Below are 16,727 nucleotides of genomic sequence, written 5' to 3'. Positions count from 1 at the left end.
CATGGGAGACTTTGCTGCCATGAAGCAAGGTATAAGATATCAGTTCGTTGCTTTCTACCCAGAATCAATGCTTTGAAAGGCTCACAAGAGATACTTCTTCTGAATTTTACTGTGATACAAATTTTTTCACATGACGGGCATCGATGCCTTGTGTACAAGGACAAAAGTTATTCTTAGCTCCCTGCCTTCAAATTACTCAAGATGCAGTATATGATAACCACCACAAAAAAGAGGAAAAGAAAAAAAAGATGCAATGTATGATGCCTTTTCTTTTACATCCCAGTAGGGTAGTTCTTCTGCATGTTATAATTTAATCAAAGGACTTGAAAAGTAAATATGTGGAAAATACTTCATCTTCAGTTTGTCCAGTGAGAGATACTTTCTGCTTATGACAGCGACGGTATGATACACGTTCATGATGGGTTATCAAAGCTTTAGTTGCTTTTGTCAGCCTTCACTTATTAGCGAGCATAAATCTTTGCTTGAAGTCTGAGATTTCTCACAGCAAAAGTGGATTATTCTTCTTGTGAATATAATTTTGCTTTACCCATTTGCCAAGTATAGAATAATCAAAATGCTTCATGTTATTCGAGCTTGATAGCTTATGTGGGGGAGGGGCATGCATTTAAATTGGTCTTCTGCTGATACGACAAGTGAAGAGGGAAAATTAGAAAACCACCAGAATGAACCAACTGATAGAAAACTTTCCCATTTCTTCTCGTTTTCTCAGTCACTGCGGAAACGTGTCAACTTATGCTCTGTCTTTAGTTTCTAAGTATGGGGAAACCGCCAAAATTGCAGTACCCTTGGTCATCCTTGGTGGCTTTTGTTTTGTGTGGATCTGTGTGAAGCTTCTGAAGTCAAAGAGAAAGCCTCGGACTCTTGATACAAGGTCCAAGACCTTTAGAGAGTTATACGGTGGTGATATAGCACTGAAGAGATTGTTTGACGATCATGAAGCTGAACCAAGCTCAGCTAAATTTGACAGAACAGATTCTGTAATGGAGGGATTGCTTGCTAAGGAGCATCTTGAATTGAAGAAGCTGCAGGTAGGTTCGACATTGTCTTACAAATTTTAATGTTTGAAATTTGACCCTGAAAAAAAAAATATCAATAGTAAATGACAAATTTCCCTTTGCAAAAATAACAGTTTCCCCGAGCGAGGGGACAGTTCTCTCTCTATATACATGTATATATACCACCCCCAGTCCTCATTATAACAGCTAATTGATTAATTTGAGGAGATTAAGAAAAGAAGTTAAGTTAATTATTTATAACAAATAGGTGTTGTCTTTTCTAAAATATTCTTGCTAATCAAGTGTATTGACTAAAATTAATATTGTTAGAATGACTATTTTTTAAAATATATATAAATATGAGAGACAAAATCGATTGGAGTTTTATACTTAAGATTAAAATAAAAATTAAATAAGGTTTTAATAAGAAGTAGTGTGTGTGTATAGGAGTATATGTTTATTATGAAAGAAGTTTCTCTAAATGTCGGCGAATAGGGGGAAAAAGAGGAAAAAAAAGTTTCTAAATACTTGTTTGGCAGAGCACTGTGGGAAAGGTGGAAAAGAGTGGAAGAGTAGCCGCCGCAGTGGAGCAACTCAAAAAGGCTGAAAAGGCCCATTCTGAGAATCCCCATGAAGCCTACGAGATTGGCATGCTTCTTGTTGAATTGCTTATTTATGAGGTATAAATTTCTTTCCATCTTTCTCTAATTTATCCACACGAATCTTATTATTATTATTATTATAAAAAATTGCATATAAAAGACAAGAACTTACCTAATTATTTTTCATCATCCTCTACCTCTTGAAAGGTGATGATTGATCAAGGATACAAAATTTTTTTCCATCCTATGAACTTTCTTCGTTAAATAATTTGTATGAATAATAGTTTCTCTATAAATGGGATGAGTTTCAACATGCCCAACCCTAAAAATCAATAGTCCAGCTTCATTTATAATATCTCTAAAAAGATGGTCATTTATACGAATTTTTTGAACTTTAAATCTTTTAATTTTCTTATTTGTCAGATTTGAATATGCTATCATTTTCTTTTGCTTAAGATTATTTGAAATGATGGAGGAAAAAAAAAGAATATAAATGATGTTTCAACAGTTCCCTGGACCTCCCTATAAAGGGGACAATTTTGAGAAGTTAATTGAAATATTTATTCTCTTCCCTTCCTTCTCTTCTGTTATCTTCCCACTTAATATGCTTAAATAGTTTCAAATCATAATCAACATTGACAACGATGAGCATCTTTATGTAGAACTATTAATGAAAGGAATAGAAAACTGCTCATCTGAGATATGCAGGGGAAATATAAAGAAGCCCTGAAACGTGATTGCTTGAAGCATGAAGAAATTTCAGACGCTCGTCGTCCACTGTACAAGGTACGCACAACTCCTCTACTAACGAGGTCTTCTCTTCTGTTCTTTACATTTTCATTTCTTCTTACCTGTTGAACTCGGACTTACTCAGAATTAAATCTGGGACGCATTTGAACATTTTGACAGGCCATTATATACATAATGCTGGGAGACGACCAAAAAGCTGAGGAATGTTGGGAAGAGTTCAATGAAATCAGAGAACTGTTCCATCTTAGAAAGCCCCCATCATCGTCTTCTTCTTCTTTGGGTGAGGCGATCGACAACATTACCGATTTCCAGACATTCAAGAACAGGGTGATGAAACTTAAAACTGGCATTGAAGAGACTGATTCGAAAAAGAAATCCCGCATATGAGAGATATGATTGCTGTGAGTTTTTTCATGTGTGAGCAGAATGTTGTGTGATGAAGAAGAAGAAGAAGAAGGCATTACCTCTTCTCTCATTGTTTGAAGTAACGCCCCTGCTAAAGAGGAATGTTATATCTCTATATAACTTCTGAGGAGACAAGTTTGTTCCATAATGTGTCCCTCCATCTTTTCCTGTCCTGAGCAGCTGTATTATAATCATCCATTTGTGACTTTGTGTGATCCGCAATGGGTGATTAATGATGTTATAATCCTTTTTTATTTCAATGGTCAATGGATGTTACTATATTTTATTAAAACTACAATGTTACGTTGAAATTATGTTTCTCGATGTGCTCTTAATTTATTTTAGTAATCCGCTAACAATAAAGATTAATTTTTTCAAAATATTGTACTCTGAGAGTAGACCCCTCCCAACTAGATTTTTCTTTTGCCTGACCTCCCAATTAGACTAGACTTCTGATTATTAATGAACACAATAAAATAATTGAAAATAATGATTGACATTACCTTGAAATTTTAAAATGACATATGTTAAGCAGAATAAAAATCTCTTTATGAGTGACAAATGAAAAGAAACAGACGAACCATGAGAAAAAAAGAAAAGGAAATGGTAACATTCAATTTTTTTTTACACAGTATCCTCATGCTGCGTCGTTCATTCCATTCTGTCACGTCACGTAATTTACTATGCTATATGTCTACATAACATAGAAATATATATTCAGGGAGGATTATGTTTAGTATTTTAATGTTGTTTGGTCCCTTCGTTTTGTTTTTGTTGGCACTCTCCCACTTGTTGACAAAACTTCAACATCAAAACTGGTTGGCAGTCGAAAGCCACAAAAATGGAACATTCTTTGAGTCTTTCATTCATGCTCATGATGACTTTTTCTCCAGAAAAACGTGATTGCGAGATCAAATAGGAAAATGTAAGGAATCGAAATCTGTGAATCTGACGCATTATGGGGAAGATAATAACTACCTCAAAACCTCTCATTCTCCATTCAAAGTTCCTCTGTTTCTCTCTGTTCTATCTCTTCTCTTCCCTCTCTCTTGCTCTCTACACCTTTCTCTCTCAATCCAAATGCCTCCTCCGATCATCCCCCTTCGATCCTATCCATTCCTCTCTCTTTTCCTACAATTCCTCTTATCATCCCCACAAGTATGCCGCTTCAACCACTCGCTCCACCTGCTCTTCCCCTGTTTTCTTCTCAGGTAATTTCTAAATTCTAATCCTTCCTCTTCGTTATAATTGATCTGTTTTTTGATAAAAAAATGTGATTTATGGTTTCTTGATTCTAGATTACTGGGATGCTTTGAAGGATGTCCAGAATTTCCGCGATCAGTCTTCATCTTCCCCGCGTGTTCTTAAGTATATGCAGGGGAATTCTGACAGTTTCGGTGGGAATTTCAGTGCCAAGAGAAGGTTTTCTTATTTCGATCATCAAAATGATGACCGGAAAATTCCTTGTGGATTCCTCAAGAAATTTCCAATCCTAGATTCTGGTATGTCTCACTTGAATGAAACCGATATTCTGAATTCACTTCTCTTTCCCCCTGTGCACAAAATAACAGGCCAAGTTGCTGTCTATCTACTTAGTTAGGCCTTAAAGTGCTTTGTTTTCTTTCATGATGTAATTCAGGGCATAATTTTCAGAGCTTTGTCCTGTTACAAATCATTCATTCTTTAGTACCTTCTGCATTAATTTTCAGAGTGTTTTGTTGTTTCTGAACTTTACACGAAGTGCTTGTTCTTTTATGTCTCGGTTCAGATCAAATGGCGATGGAGAAATGTGATGGTCTGGTGGTAGTTTCAGCCCTCTTCAACGACCACGACAAGGTGAGACAACCAAGAGGCTTAGGATCCAAAACATTAGACTATGTATGTTTCTTCATGTTCATAGACGACATCACCCTCAAAGGGCTTCAATACCACGGAATAGTTTCATCAGAATCAACAGAATACAAGGTAGGAGCATGGAGGCTTGTGAAGGTTTCAAGGGAGGATTTGTATGAGAACCCAGCAATGAATGGAGTGATACCCAAATATTTAGTTCACAGGCTGTTCCCAAACTCCAAGTTCAGCATATGGGTCGATGCGAAGCTGCAATTAGTGGTGGATCCATTGTTGCTGATACACTCACTGGTGATATCTGAGAATGTGGACATAGCCATATCAAAACACCCTTATTATGTTCATACAATGGAGGAAGCCATGGCCACCGCGAGGTGGAAGAAATGGTGGGATGTTAACGCCTTGAAGTTGCAGATGGAGACCTATTGTGACTATGGCCTCCAACCTTGGAGCCCCTCCAAGCTGCCCTATGCCTCAGGTATATTTCTCTGCACTTGCTCTCATTCTTTTCGTACTTCTTTAATATAAAAGCTCGCCTGTTAAAAATAGATATGAAGTCTTGTTAAATTTTTGTTCATCTTGTGCTTGCATGCATGCTTCGTGGGATTTCATTTGCTATGCAAATGTTTTTAAAATGAAACTTAGTTAGAATATATGAAACTGCTTGTACCCTATTTGCAAGTTGGATCCAATTCGGATCAGATTCAATGAGATTCACTAGAAGGTTTAACATCTGTGTTGCTTATTTGAGAAGGACTTGGCTCCTTGATATATTTGGTCACCGCATTATGAAGTATTTGAAAATGATGTGATAGATAGCTAGCTTGAGCCTGAAAAAGTAAGCGTACTTGTCGTAAAGGTAATCAAATTTGCTTAAATTCGAAGCTTATAAAAGTAGACATTCCACAATTGAAGGGACTTGGGTTGTATTTGTGGGATTAATTAATAAGTTAGGAGGAGCCGAGGTGGAAATCTTTATCCGAATGATTATTTTTAGGAATTTGAAACGCTCTAGCGTGCTGTGAGGATCATTATGATCAATATCATAATCATGATGAGTTTAACAGGGACGGCTCATCCAAGGAAGGTCAGTTGATAGAGCCTCGGGAAAACATGAGGAGGATGAAGTCTCTCTTCATTCTCTCGGCAAAATAAATGGGATTTGCATCTAGAAAGTATCAAGCACAGTCAAGACCCTCGGTTATCTAACTTGAAATAACCATAATCTATAAAAAATGTACTATATCTCATTCTTAATATAAAAACTAAATAATCAATTTGAGAAGATTAAGAAAACTAGTTAAGTTGGTTAATTTATAACAAAACGTGTGTTGATTTTTTTAAAAGACCATTTTTAATCATGTGCATTGAAATTATCTTCTAATGAGAACTATGTATAATTACTAGGAATATTTATATAAAAAATCATAAATTTAAAAAACAAGGTGGTAGTAATTTGTGAAATGGATGGATGTGGCAGATGTACCGGACAGTGCTCTGATACTTAGGAAGCATGGACTGAGAAGCAACCTGTGGTCGTGTCTGATTTTCAACGAGTTGGAAGGATTCAACCCGAGAGACCAACTGGCATTTGCGTTTGTGAGAGATCACATGAGACCAAAGCTGAGGCTCAACATGTTTGAGGCTGAAGTCTTCGAACAAGTGGTGGTCGAGTTTCGACACAATCTCAGGCACGCCCATCAAGTGTCGAACAGGAAGGCTGCCACCCGAACCAGAAGAGTAGGATCTGATTTGCCGTACGTGAATGGCAGCAAGTGTCACAAGTATCTTTCTGTTATGTGGGACGATGATGATCAGTGATCTGATCACTACTTTCTTTGTCACCCATCACTGCTTTCTTGCTCACAAGCCAAGAATTCGCAATTTATTAGTGTATATTATATTCAAGAAGAGGATGAAACGTGGAGCTGTAAAGAAACAGGATCTTATGGTTGATTAGAGTATTCTAAACTCATCATATCTGAATCGTTTGTATCTTATTTGAATAATTCGAATTTTATTTTTTTATTTTTATTTGTTTAAAATAATTATTTAAATATGTATAAAATTTAAAATAGAGATAATTCCTTAACTATTTCTTTTTAAAAAATTATTTTTTATTTAAAAATGATTAATTAAAAATTTTAAATCGAAATGTTCACATCAATTATAAGGAGTCTGGATACTGAAACTGGTCTGATGATTGGTTTTGTCTTTGTTAAGTACAAAGGAGATCCGCTGACAGATGAAGGAAGGAAAGATATCAAGAGTTCTTTTGCAGGGAAAAAGCTGACCAGGCAGGAGAGAGCGTGCCGAGTTCATTTCCCCTATTATATTATGAGAAAAATCATTAAATATTGGCTCTCTCATCTAAAGTTTGCCTTAAATATAAAAGGGAAAATGACATTGAGGTCCCATACAACACAAAATACTACAAAAAGGTCCCAGGAAATTTGGTAATGATTCTGAAGTCCCAAAGGGACTTCAGTGCAATTTGATGAATTACAAAATGACGCCTCTGCCCCTGGTGAAATGCCTTGTTTTTCAGTCTGAAATGAACACTCTGTACGCAGGAAGCAAGAGAGAAAAAACCCAAACTTCATTATGCTTCTTCTCCTATTCCCATCTGAAAATCTCATCCACTCTATTAATGTTAATCATTGGCAAAAATCGCTTGTGTTTTTGGTTTGGTGTGTGTTTGGTCATTCAAGTTGGGGTTTTATTATAGGTGGGTAGGGTGATTATGGGTGTTCTGTTTCTGGGTATATTGTGGGTGGATTGAAGGTGGGTTTGCTCTGTCTGGGCATGGTTTAGGGGGAACTGATGAGAAAGATGAAGGTTGGTGTGATTAGAAACCCTTACTGCGAAATAGGAAAATATGTTGTCAATAGAGCCGCGACAGTTGTCAATATAGCTCCTTGACTTGTCAATAATAACAACATTGTACAGATTTACATTAACTGATTTTTTAAATTTTTTACACAAAGGCCATGGCCTTCTGTACCTTGACTCATTGGTAGAGGTCACAAAAAGAGGAAGAAGAGGCAACAAAGAAGGGTGAGTAGTTACATGAGACAAAACAAAAAAAAAAAGCCACTTTGATCCTAGACAAATGATGGCAAAAGAATTTTTTCATAAATAGAAGTGATATAAATTTTTTTGGTAGATGTCACAACACACACAAATAATTAGTTTAATACTGGATACATGCAACTATTTGTTTTTTTTAATGGGGTTATAAAATCAATGTAATTACCTGTATATGAAGTTGTAAATGAAAGTTAACTGTGTATTACATTCTGATACATAGTTAGTTGTCATTATCCGCACCCTTGATTGTCAATATATACTTCGTCACTTGTCACTCACTGCACCATCAGTTGTCAATTAATGTGCTGATATAAATTTAAAAAAATATGATTTTCGTTACATAATGTTATACAACGTCATACAATATCACTAATTCCTCAAAACTAATCCATTTTTTATAATGTGATATAGAATAGTTACTAAAAGTCAATTATCACTGATATGAAGTTATAAAATCACTTGTCATGAACAACAAATTCACTTGTTAATGGTTTTGCTCTGTGCTGATGTTAGTTTAGTAGCAAAGGAAGAAAAAGATGAAGTTTAGTGTGGGTAGAAACTCTTAGCACGAAATGGGATATTGTGTTGTCAATCAGGCCGTGATAGTTGTCAATGTGTGCCACGACAGTTGTCAACGTAGCTCCTTAACTTGTCAATGACAGTTGCATGATTCTTGATGCAGGTTTAAATTACTGATAGCGAATACATCTGAAAAGCATATATTTTGCTTTGTTCACATAGAGAGAAAGTTTATAAATGATAGAGAAGATGATATGAGATATGTGGGAGGTAGTGTAAGAACAACAATATAAAGGAGGGCACAAGTTATAAAGAATTGAGGGAAATTATATCATCAATTGCTAGAAAAGAAAGTGACTCATTTCTTTTGAAATTCTCAGTTGTGTATAGCTCAACAGCATCTGGCGTAGAAATTAACAACCTGAGTTATCCAAAATAACAAATAATATAATAGAAGTTAATAACAAGTAATATAACAATTTTATAACAAATGAATGTGTGAATATTAATAATTAATGTTCAAAATTTTTATAACTGGAGGTGTCATTTATTTATAATGTTAAGTGATATTTGCATTAAAATATAATTATTAAGAAGAAGGTGTTACTCAGATTTATGTTCAATTGATAAGAGACAGTGCCTACATTAACAAGTCACAGTACTCTATTGGCAAGTTACAGTGCCACCATTGACAAGTTAGTGTGCCACCATTGACAACTGATAATCCGCTGCGGCGTCTGACCATATCTATCGCGGCACCCCCATCTGTCCCAAGGAGTTGCCATTCTGTGTAAGGCACCGGGGCACCTAATCATATCCGCCGCAGTGCCCAAACCTTTCGAGAAGTTATTCGGTGAACAACAAGTCACAGTGCTACCATTGACAAGTCAGTGTGCTACCATTGATAAGTCATAGTGCCACCATTGATAAATCATAATGCTTCCATTGACAAGTCATAGTGCCATCATTAACACTTCATTAATAATAATTATATATGACAATATAATCAAAATATAATATGACAGAGTAATTAAAGATATCATATGATACTAAAACAGGTTATGTAACTTGAATTCATATTGTTGACAACTTATATCAGCAAATTAATTGACAAGTTACAATGCTCCATTGACAAGTTATAATAGGTCTAATAACAATGTAGGGTGCGAATAATGACGATTGAAATGACAGCAGAATCTAACATGCCAAGTTACACTGAAACCATTAACAAGTGAATATGTTGTTTATGACAAGTGATTTTATGATTTCATATCAATGATTATTGACTTTTAATAGCTATTCTATATCATATTATAAAAAATATATTAGTTTTGAGGAATTAGTGATATTGTATGACGTTGTATAACATTATATAATAAAAATCATATTTTTTTTAAAATTTATATCAGTACATTAATTGACAACTGATGGTGCAGTGAGTGACAAGTGACGAAGCATGTATTGACAATGAAGGGTGTGGATAATGACAACAAACTATGCATCAGAATGTAATACACAGCTAACTTTCATTTACAACTTCATATACAGGTAATTACACTGATTTTATAACCCCATTAAAAAAAACAAATAGTTGCATGTATCCAGTATTAAACTAATTATTTGTGTGTGTTGTGACATCTACCAAAAAAATTTATGTCACTTCTATTTATGAAAAAATTCTTTTGCCATCATTTGTCTAGGATCAAAGTGGCTTTTTTTTTTGTTTTGCCTCATGTAACTACTCACCCTTCTTTGTTGCCTCTTCTTCCTCTTTTTGTGACCTCTACTAATGAGTCAAGGTACAGAAGGTCATGGCCTTTGTGTAAAAAATTTAAAAAATCAGTTAATGTAAATCTGTACAATGCTGTTATTATTGACAAGTCAAGGAGCTATATTGACAACTGTCGCGGCTCTATTGACAACATATTTTCCTATTTCGCAGTAAGGGTTTCTAATCACACCAACCTTCATCTTTCTCATCAGTTCCCCCTAAACCATGCCCAGACAGAGCAAACCCACCTTCAATCCACCCACAATATACCCAGAAACAGAACACCCATAATCACCCTACCCACCTATAATAAAACCCCAACTTGAATGACCAAACACACACCAAACCAAAAACACAAGCGATTTTTGTCAATGATTAACATTAATAGAGTGGATGAGATTTTCAGATGGGAATGGGAGAAGAAGCAGAATGAAGTTTGGGTTTTTTCTCTCTTGCTTCCTGCGTACAGAGTGTTCATTTCAGACTGAAAAACAAGGCATTTCACCAGGGGCAGAGGCGTCATTTTGTAATTCATCAAATTGCACTGAAGTCCCTTTGGGACTTCAAAATCATTACCAAATTTCCTGGGACCTTTTTGTAGTATTTTGTGTTGCATGGGACCTCAATGTCATTTTCCCAATATAAAATGTAGTTAATTTTGCAAAACCAAATATTGAACATTTCTTTTCTTGGGTAAACGATTTGTGTGTGACAAATACACGCAATCACGCCAATCGCATTCAATCACCAGCATCGCATTCCCACTAGCTGCGTCTCTTGGATTCTTCTTCCATTGAAATTTCCTCCTCCTCCTCTTCTGTTTCACGATATATTCTCTGTTTTCCCCCAATATAAGGCCTTGTACTTAATTGTGAAACCCATCTCAGCGAAATTCCTCAAGCCTCAAATAAGCTCTTCTTAGCTTTGCGTCAATGGCCACACGGCTGATCGCAACCCACAGAGACAACGCTGAGATTTACCATGGCGAAGATCTCTGCAAGCATAAGTCGCGCGAGCTGCTGGATGAGATTTGCCTGCCCAAAGGATTGCTCCCCTTGGACGACATCATCGAGGTGGGTCACAATCGCTCCACTGGCTTCGTCTGGCTCAAGCAGAAGCAGAGGAAGGAGCACAGGTTTGAGGCCATTCGACGCACCGTTTCGTACGAGTGCGAGGTCACCGCCTTCGTCGAGAAGCACCGGATGAGAAAGGTGACTGGGGTGAAGAGCAAGGAGCTGTTCTTTTGGGTCACTATCTCCGATATCTTCATAGACGATCCTGATTCCGCTAAGATTACCTTCGCTAACACCAGCGGCATCTCCAGATCCTTTCCTGTTTCGGCTTTTCAACTCCAAGAAGAAGAACAAGAGGAGAGGGATGGTAACCAGTAAGGCAAGAAGAATTACCCCAAAAACTTGGGCTCGTTCCATCAGATGGAATAATTCAATCCAAATAAAAATGTAATTTAAGGATTTTATTTTATTTGATCTTTTTATTCAATTTCCAGTAATATACGACTGCTTGAAACAGCAAATCTTGCCCAAGTAATCGAGTTTGCCTTGTATAGAATTTGTGCTGTGACATACTAATTATACTAATCGTGATTTATAAATAATCTCTTCTGTATATTGATGGATTGATACTGATGATATTTATGTTTAAGCCAAGATTCCCCTGAACAAGAAAGTCAATGCTATACGTTGTTGCTTGCGCCAAGGTTAGCTGAAATTGGGAAGCTGAATGCGTGGATTGATCTTTTGTAAGGTTGAACTGTTGTGATTCTTTATATTATATATATAAAACGGCCAAATGACATTAATAACAGAAACATAAAGTAATTCAATGATTGTCTTCATAAGAGACGAGACCACAGCTTGAACCTGTGCTTCAAATGACCTAACCTGAAAGCCCCATAGAAAATGCTGTTTGATATTAAAAAAAACACCCGCATCATTTACCAATACCAACCCTGCGGGGGAAAAAAGGCCAGCCACCAACCTCGCCAGCTTTTCACGTTTCTGCATTACACAGTTGCATAACGTTTTGAATCTTCCGTGAAAGTAACACGTTTGACACTCGAAAAAGACGAAATTCTCCGCAAACAGACACATGAACATTGAATGTTAGGAGGAATGAGAAGGCCAGGCACTATGAAAAATTGGAAATTGAAAATCCTGTTAATAAAGCATCCTGATTCGAGTGATTTTTCTGAATCAAGTTTTAAAGAAACTAGTACTGCCACTGCTCCACGCTAGCATTACCTGATGACCTCCTATCTCCAGCCAAGATAACTTCTAATAAAATAAACACAGTAAGACACAAGTAAACATTTCTTCTGCGCTTGCCCAAGAAACACTATTCAACATTGTTAAGTTGAAATCCTCAATTCAAATTTGTTACAGGGAAGCTAGAGGGAAGTTGAGATGAAATCTGTACACACTTCTTTCTCTCCACTAATTGGTTTCAAAGTCACCCATCGAACGTTGTTGTTCATATTCTACAAAACAAACAGCCAGAAGCTCATGGATCAACTCTCAATTATTATTTACGTTACACTGTATACACTTCTCTGGCTATCATCATAACCTTTCGCCAAACATGCTTTTGAAGAATAGTGAATCTTCAACTGTAATTGGTCAGGCACCAATATCCACAAAGAATTCCAGCAATCCAGCCAACTTGAATAACAAGTAGTAGATTAAGATGATTTTTTTTTCTTTTGGGTATTCCAAAGATGTAACCTTTTAACTCTCAAATGTCCCCAGCACATACAGTTCCTCTTGAGTACTTCATGACCAGTGTTTTTAAGTAACCAAAGTCTTCAGATGAAACAAAGTCATCAAATCCTACAAGACATTAATCTGTAAGTGGTGGATCTAAGGAGACATGAATAGTCACTATTTCAACAAATTTCACACCCTCCAACTTTAACCCACAAAGCTGCCAACAGCCAAGGCATGTTGTAGCCTGATACATTCAGTTAAATACCAAATCAACCTTTTGGCCTGCTCTATAATGTCAATCCCATTACAACAACCTCATGTCAGTTGCACCTGTGTCGTGGATGCATCCTACCAGATATATGGATTATCCCAGCATGAGCAAGAACTTCGTGCAACAACTAAAGAAAATTAGTTGAAGGGCCTTCACACTCTAAATAGTTGAAGTGTACTTGACAATTCTAATAAACAGCCAAAGATGTGGTGCAAACTTTAGATAGGAATATTTCATTAATTTAATCACTGGTAAACCTACCCATGTGCCTCTTCTAAATCCTCTTTTCTTTCTTTATCTCCATCAGATTGAAAATGACGAATCCCTAGAGTCTTAAAATCCCACATCATTTGAGATATTTCATCTTGAGGAAGACTCAAACCTTCTTGTTTAATGGACCTAAGCAAGTCAAAAAAAGACTTCGGATTATCAAGTTTCGTATACTCACGCAACACCTTCTCATGATCTGGGATCCAGTTCCTTGGGAATGGAGCGTAATCACAAGAAGGAATTAGAGACATCCGTGAAAACTGAACACCTTCAATTGCATCAACCAGCCCCATCCTCAAAAGGTCAGAATATTCAGGAGCAGAATTGTTGCTACTCTCTCTCAAAGGTCGACTAAGATTTCTCGAAGCTATTCCATACACCTTGGCACGAGATTTTAGCCTGTACCTAGCAGCATACAACTTAGCCAAAGAGCTACGAATTACATATGCACAAAACCCAACAACTTTCTTACGGTTGTCAGCATATCTATACCAATCAGCCATGGTCTCGAGGAATTTATTCATTTGGGAGTTCGTATGAGCTTGACTTGAATACAACATAGGAGTACATGGCAGCGGCTCAGGGTCTTTGTCTCCCTTCAGCAACTCAAGCCTCCGAAACTGGCGAATGCATTGTTGTAAACTAGCAGTGACTGAAAGCAAAGTTCCTACACCCTTTTCACTCACTATGTTGCCTCCCGAAGCTGTGTAACGTAAGGTTGGATGTATCACCCTTCGGCATATCATATGGTCCAAGAATTGGATTCCCCTTGTAATATGTTCGATCTCCACCTTTGAATTATCCAACCGTATCCCAAACGCATCCTCAGAAAATTCAATAACTTCTTCCTAATCTCCGCAGCATCCTCTCTAGGACCTCGGATCCCAATCAGGAAATGACCTCCATATCTTATGTAATCCATCTTCCTAGTTTTTTGCTTCCCACTAGATGGAACAAACTCTGGCCAAGCAGGGTTATGACAGCCATCATCAATAGAATATTTCCATATTGAGTCAGACTTGCACGGTCTGAAAAACTCAATTATCATTTCTTCCATCACATGATCCAATTCATTAAGGCAAATATTAGCAAGTAAGGGACTTAAAATTCCACAATGACCATAAGATGGTACCTTAGCAGCCTCCTCCGGGGCAAAATTGTAGAATGTCCTTAACCAATATGGGTCCGGCTTTGGTTCATTCTCATTGAGAATCTTCTTCTTAGTACCTTTCCTTTTCTTATCCTTCTTCGACTCTTCAGTTTCATCATTATGTGACTTACGTCTCACCGGCTGTTTAAGTGCAGATTTGATCAAACTCAGTACTTTCCTATCCTTGATAGCCTTTTCAAGACAACCCATCACCATATTTTTATCCACATTTTCCAAAATCTCACTCAAATTGCCCCTCAAAAACCATAAATAGCCAGCAAAATTACTCCGAATTGTCCGAATAACGGTGTGGGCACTTCGGCCAGGTCGAAAAGCGTGTGACTTTGCTGAAAACCGAGCTTCGAAAATAGGCTCTAAAATCAACAACAACACCTCCTGAACGATCCTGTCCTGAAAACAAGGCTCACTGGACTCGAGAATTGCTTGAAGCTTGCGCTTAGACAATGGTTTCGAGAGAGGCTTGTCATTGGGGCTGCGAATGAATTGCTGGGTCTTCTTGTTCCATGCAAATCGTCCGTGAATGACGGCGTTCCGAAGAGAGAGCAGGTCCCGCAGAACATGAGAATGAATGGCGTTTCGGGGAGGAAAAGTACCAGTCACATGGGCGCAAGATCGCTGGTAGGCCAGAACCCAGAGATCGAATTTGGAGAGAAAGCCAGTGAGGTTGGGGAAGGTAGTGTTTGGTGGGGAGGAGAAGGTTTTGACCCAAAGAGAGCTGCATATATCAATAGGATCTTCTTTGAGCAGAGAGTAAGGGTCCTGGTCTTTGTGTTCGTGGTGGTTTAGAAGTTGGATTGGGTTCGTAGTTTTTAGAGATGGCCGTTGCAGTGAACTCGTGGAAAAAGGAGAGGCGAAAGGAATCGAAGAAAGAGTTTTGAGGAAAGACGAACGAGGGCACTGAAGGTGTTCGATGGCTTTCCTCAGTGACATTTCTTCGGTTTGGCATTTTGGGGCGTGCTGGCCATCGTATTCATATCATCCTATCGCCCCGCCTCGTCAACGCATGCTTTCTCGCCCCACTCTCGACGCCCCAAAAAAAAAAAAAAAGAAGAAGAGAAGCCCATTTTTAAAAAAGTTAAAAAGAAGAAGAAGAGGGAAACCCATACAGGGACATTAATATACATTTTTTCAAAAATAAAAAAAACTAACGGTCTTACGGGGAAATTATTTAGTCTTAAATGTCTTGAACATATAAATTATAATTATACCGAAATACGTGATAAATTTATATGTATTGTTTTTTTAATAATCAAATCTCACCCAGCAGCCAAAATTATATTAAATCTAACTACTCATCCGATTCTTAATATAAGACCCATTTAACTAATTTGATTAAATTAAGGAAGTTAGGTAAGTTAGTTAATTATAAGAAATGTGACACATTTTTTCTAAAACACCATAATCATCTTTTTTAATACCTTATCTCTCTCTTCTACTTGATTATAATTGAGGGAGTATCCATATAGATAATTTAGAGAAAATTGATAAATATGATAAATTAGTCTTATATTTAAAAATAAAACCAACTCAATAATTAATTCATATATTAAGGACGAGAGGAGTAATTCGAATGTAGCATAGTATTGGCTTTGTGAAGCTGCCAATCAGGACATGAACGTTGCCTCACAACCCACAAGAAATCAAGAATGTGTCTCCTGCGGGATGTTGTAATCGTGCAATGTCCGGTAAGGCAAAAGGCCGAAGCAAAATGAAAGACGAAGACAAGGCTAAAGCTATCGTTCGACTAAATCGAGCTATACATTATTAAAAAAAAATAGATCGAGTTATAATGGTTTTTATTTTTTAACCAAAAGCTGCAAGGTTTAATCTTTAAAATTTGTACTAGTATTAATTACATAGTAGGCATTGCTTCTCTTCATAGAAGTAACATGCACTGATGTGATGAAAGTTTTGCCGTTATTAATGGAGTATTGTATAACACGCATTTTAATTTAATTTAATAGATAGATTCACTTTCTTTTTTTTTGCGATACATTGAATTATTTTATGCGCGTCTATTTCTTAGTGGTATGTGAATTTTGCACAGTATAGAAGAAGATGCCGCCTACTAATAGGTGTTAATTTGAGTGGAAGTAGCTTAACCTTCTTAAATACAGAGTCTTGAGTTCATGTAAATCCAAGAGATCAAGTACCTATTTTTACTTGAGTTTGACAATATTTGAATCCGACTCAATATAATCAATCAAATAGCCATACAAAAAATAAATACTACCTCCGGTCATAATTATAAAAGCCAGTTGACTAATTTGAAGAGATTAAGGAAGTAA

At 36.8% G+C, this 16,727-nt stretch overlaps 4 protein-coding genes across 5 annotated transcripts; 3 read left to right on the top strand and 1 right to left on the bottom strand.

Annotated features, from left to right (window-relative positions):
• Positions 1-664: 664 nt before the first annotated feature.
• Positions 665-3,085, top strand: LOC114722817 (uncharacterized). The gene is made up of 4 exons (XM_028908921.1): positions 665-1,049; positions 1,556-1,696; positions 2,327-2,404; positions 2,528-3,085. The coding sequence occupies exons 1-4, from the start codon at positions 684-686 to the stop codon at positions 2,753-2,755; spliced, it is 813 nt and encodes a 270-aa protein (XP_028764754.1). The 5' UTR covers positions 665-683; the 3' UTR covers positions 2,756-3,085.
• A 607-nt stretch (positions 3,086-3,692) lies between these two features.
• On the top strand, positions 3,693-6,633 carry LOC114722933 (uncharacterized). 2 transcript variants are annotated; one of them, XR_003738192.1, is made up of 5 exons: positions 3,693-3,984; positions 4,072-4,275; positions 4,542-5,102; positions 5,379-5,483; positions 6,105-6,157. XR_003738192.1 is itself a non-coding variant. In XM_028909053.1 (4 exons), exons 1-4 carry the CDS (start codon positions 3,732-3,734, stop codon positions 6,443-6,445), a joined length of 1,359 nt encoding a protein of 452 aa, XP_028764886.1. In that variant the 5' UTR covers positions 3,699-3,731; the 3' UTR covers positions 6,446-6,633. The 2 variants fall into 2 exon arrangements, 1 of the variants encoding a protein (XP_028764886.1); XM_028909053.1 differs by lacking the exon at positions 5,379-5,483 and having other exon boundaries at positions 3,699-3,984; positions 6,105-6,633.
• On the bottom strand, positions 3,771-15,384 carry LOC114722932 (nuclear intron maturase 1, mitochondrial). The gene is given in 3 exon segments (XM_028909052.1): positions 3,771-3,782; positions 12,114-14,115; positions 14,118-15,384. Coding segments are annotated over 2 exon segments (2,112 nt in total). The 5' UTR covers positions 15,370-15,384; the 3' UTR covers positions 3,771-3,782; positions 12,114-13,255.
• On the top strand, positions 10,714-11,655 carry LOC114722934 (uncharacterized). Its single transcript, XM_028909054.1, has one exon. It carries the CDS (start codon positions 10,937-10,939, stop codon positions 11,393-11,395), a length of 459 nt encoding a protein of 152 aa, XP_028764887.1. The 5' UTR covers positions 10,714-10,936; the 3' UTR covers positions 11,396-11,655.
• Positions 15,385-16,727: the final 1,343 nt, after the last annotated feature.

The sequence above is a fragment of the Neltuma alba genome, unplaced genomic scaffold (genome assembly GCF_004799145.2).
Source record: "Neltuma alba isolate B1F8T4 unplaced genomic scaffold, ASM479914v2 tig00012116_pilon, whole genome shotgun sequence".
Lineage (NCBI taxonomy): Eukaryota > Viridiplantae > Streptophyta > Magnoliopsida > Fabales > Fabaceae > Neltuma > Neltuma alba.
Note: the sequence above shows the minus strand (reverse complement) of the source record. Positions and strands in the feature narration are given on the sequence as shown.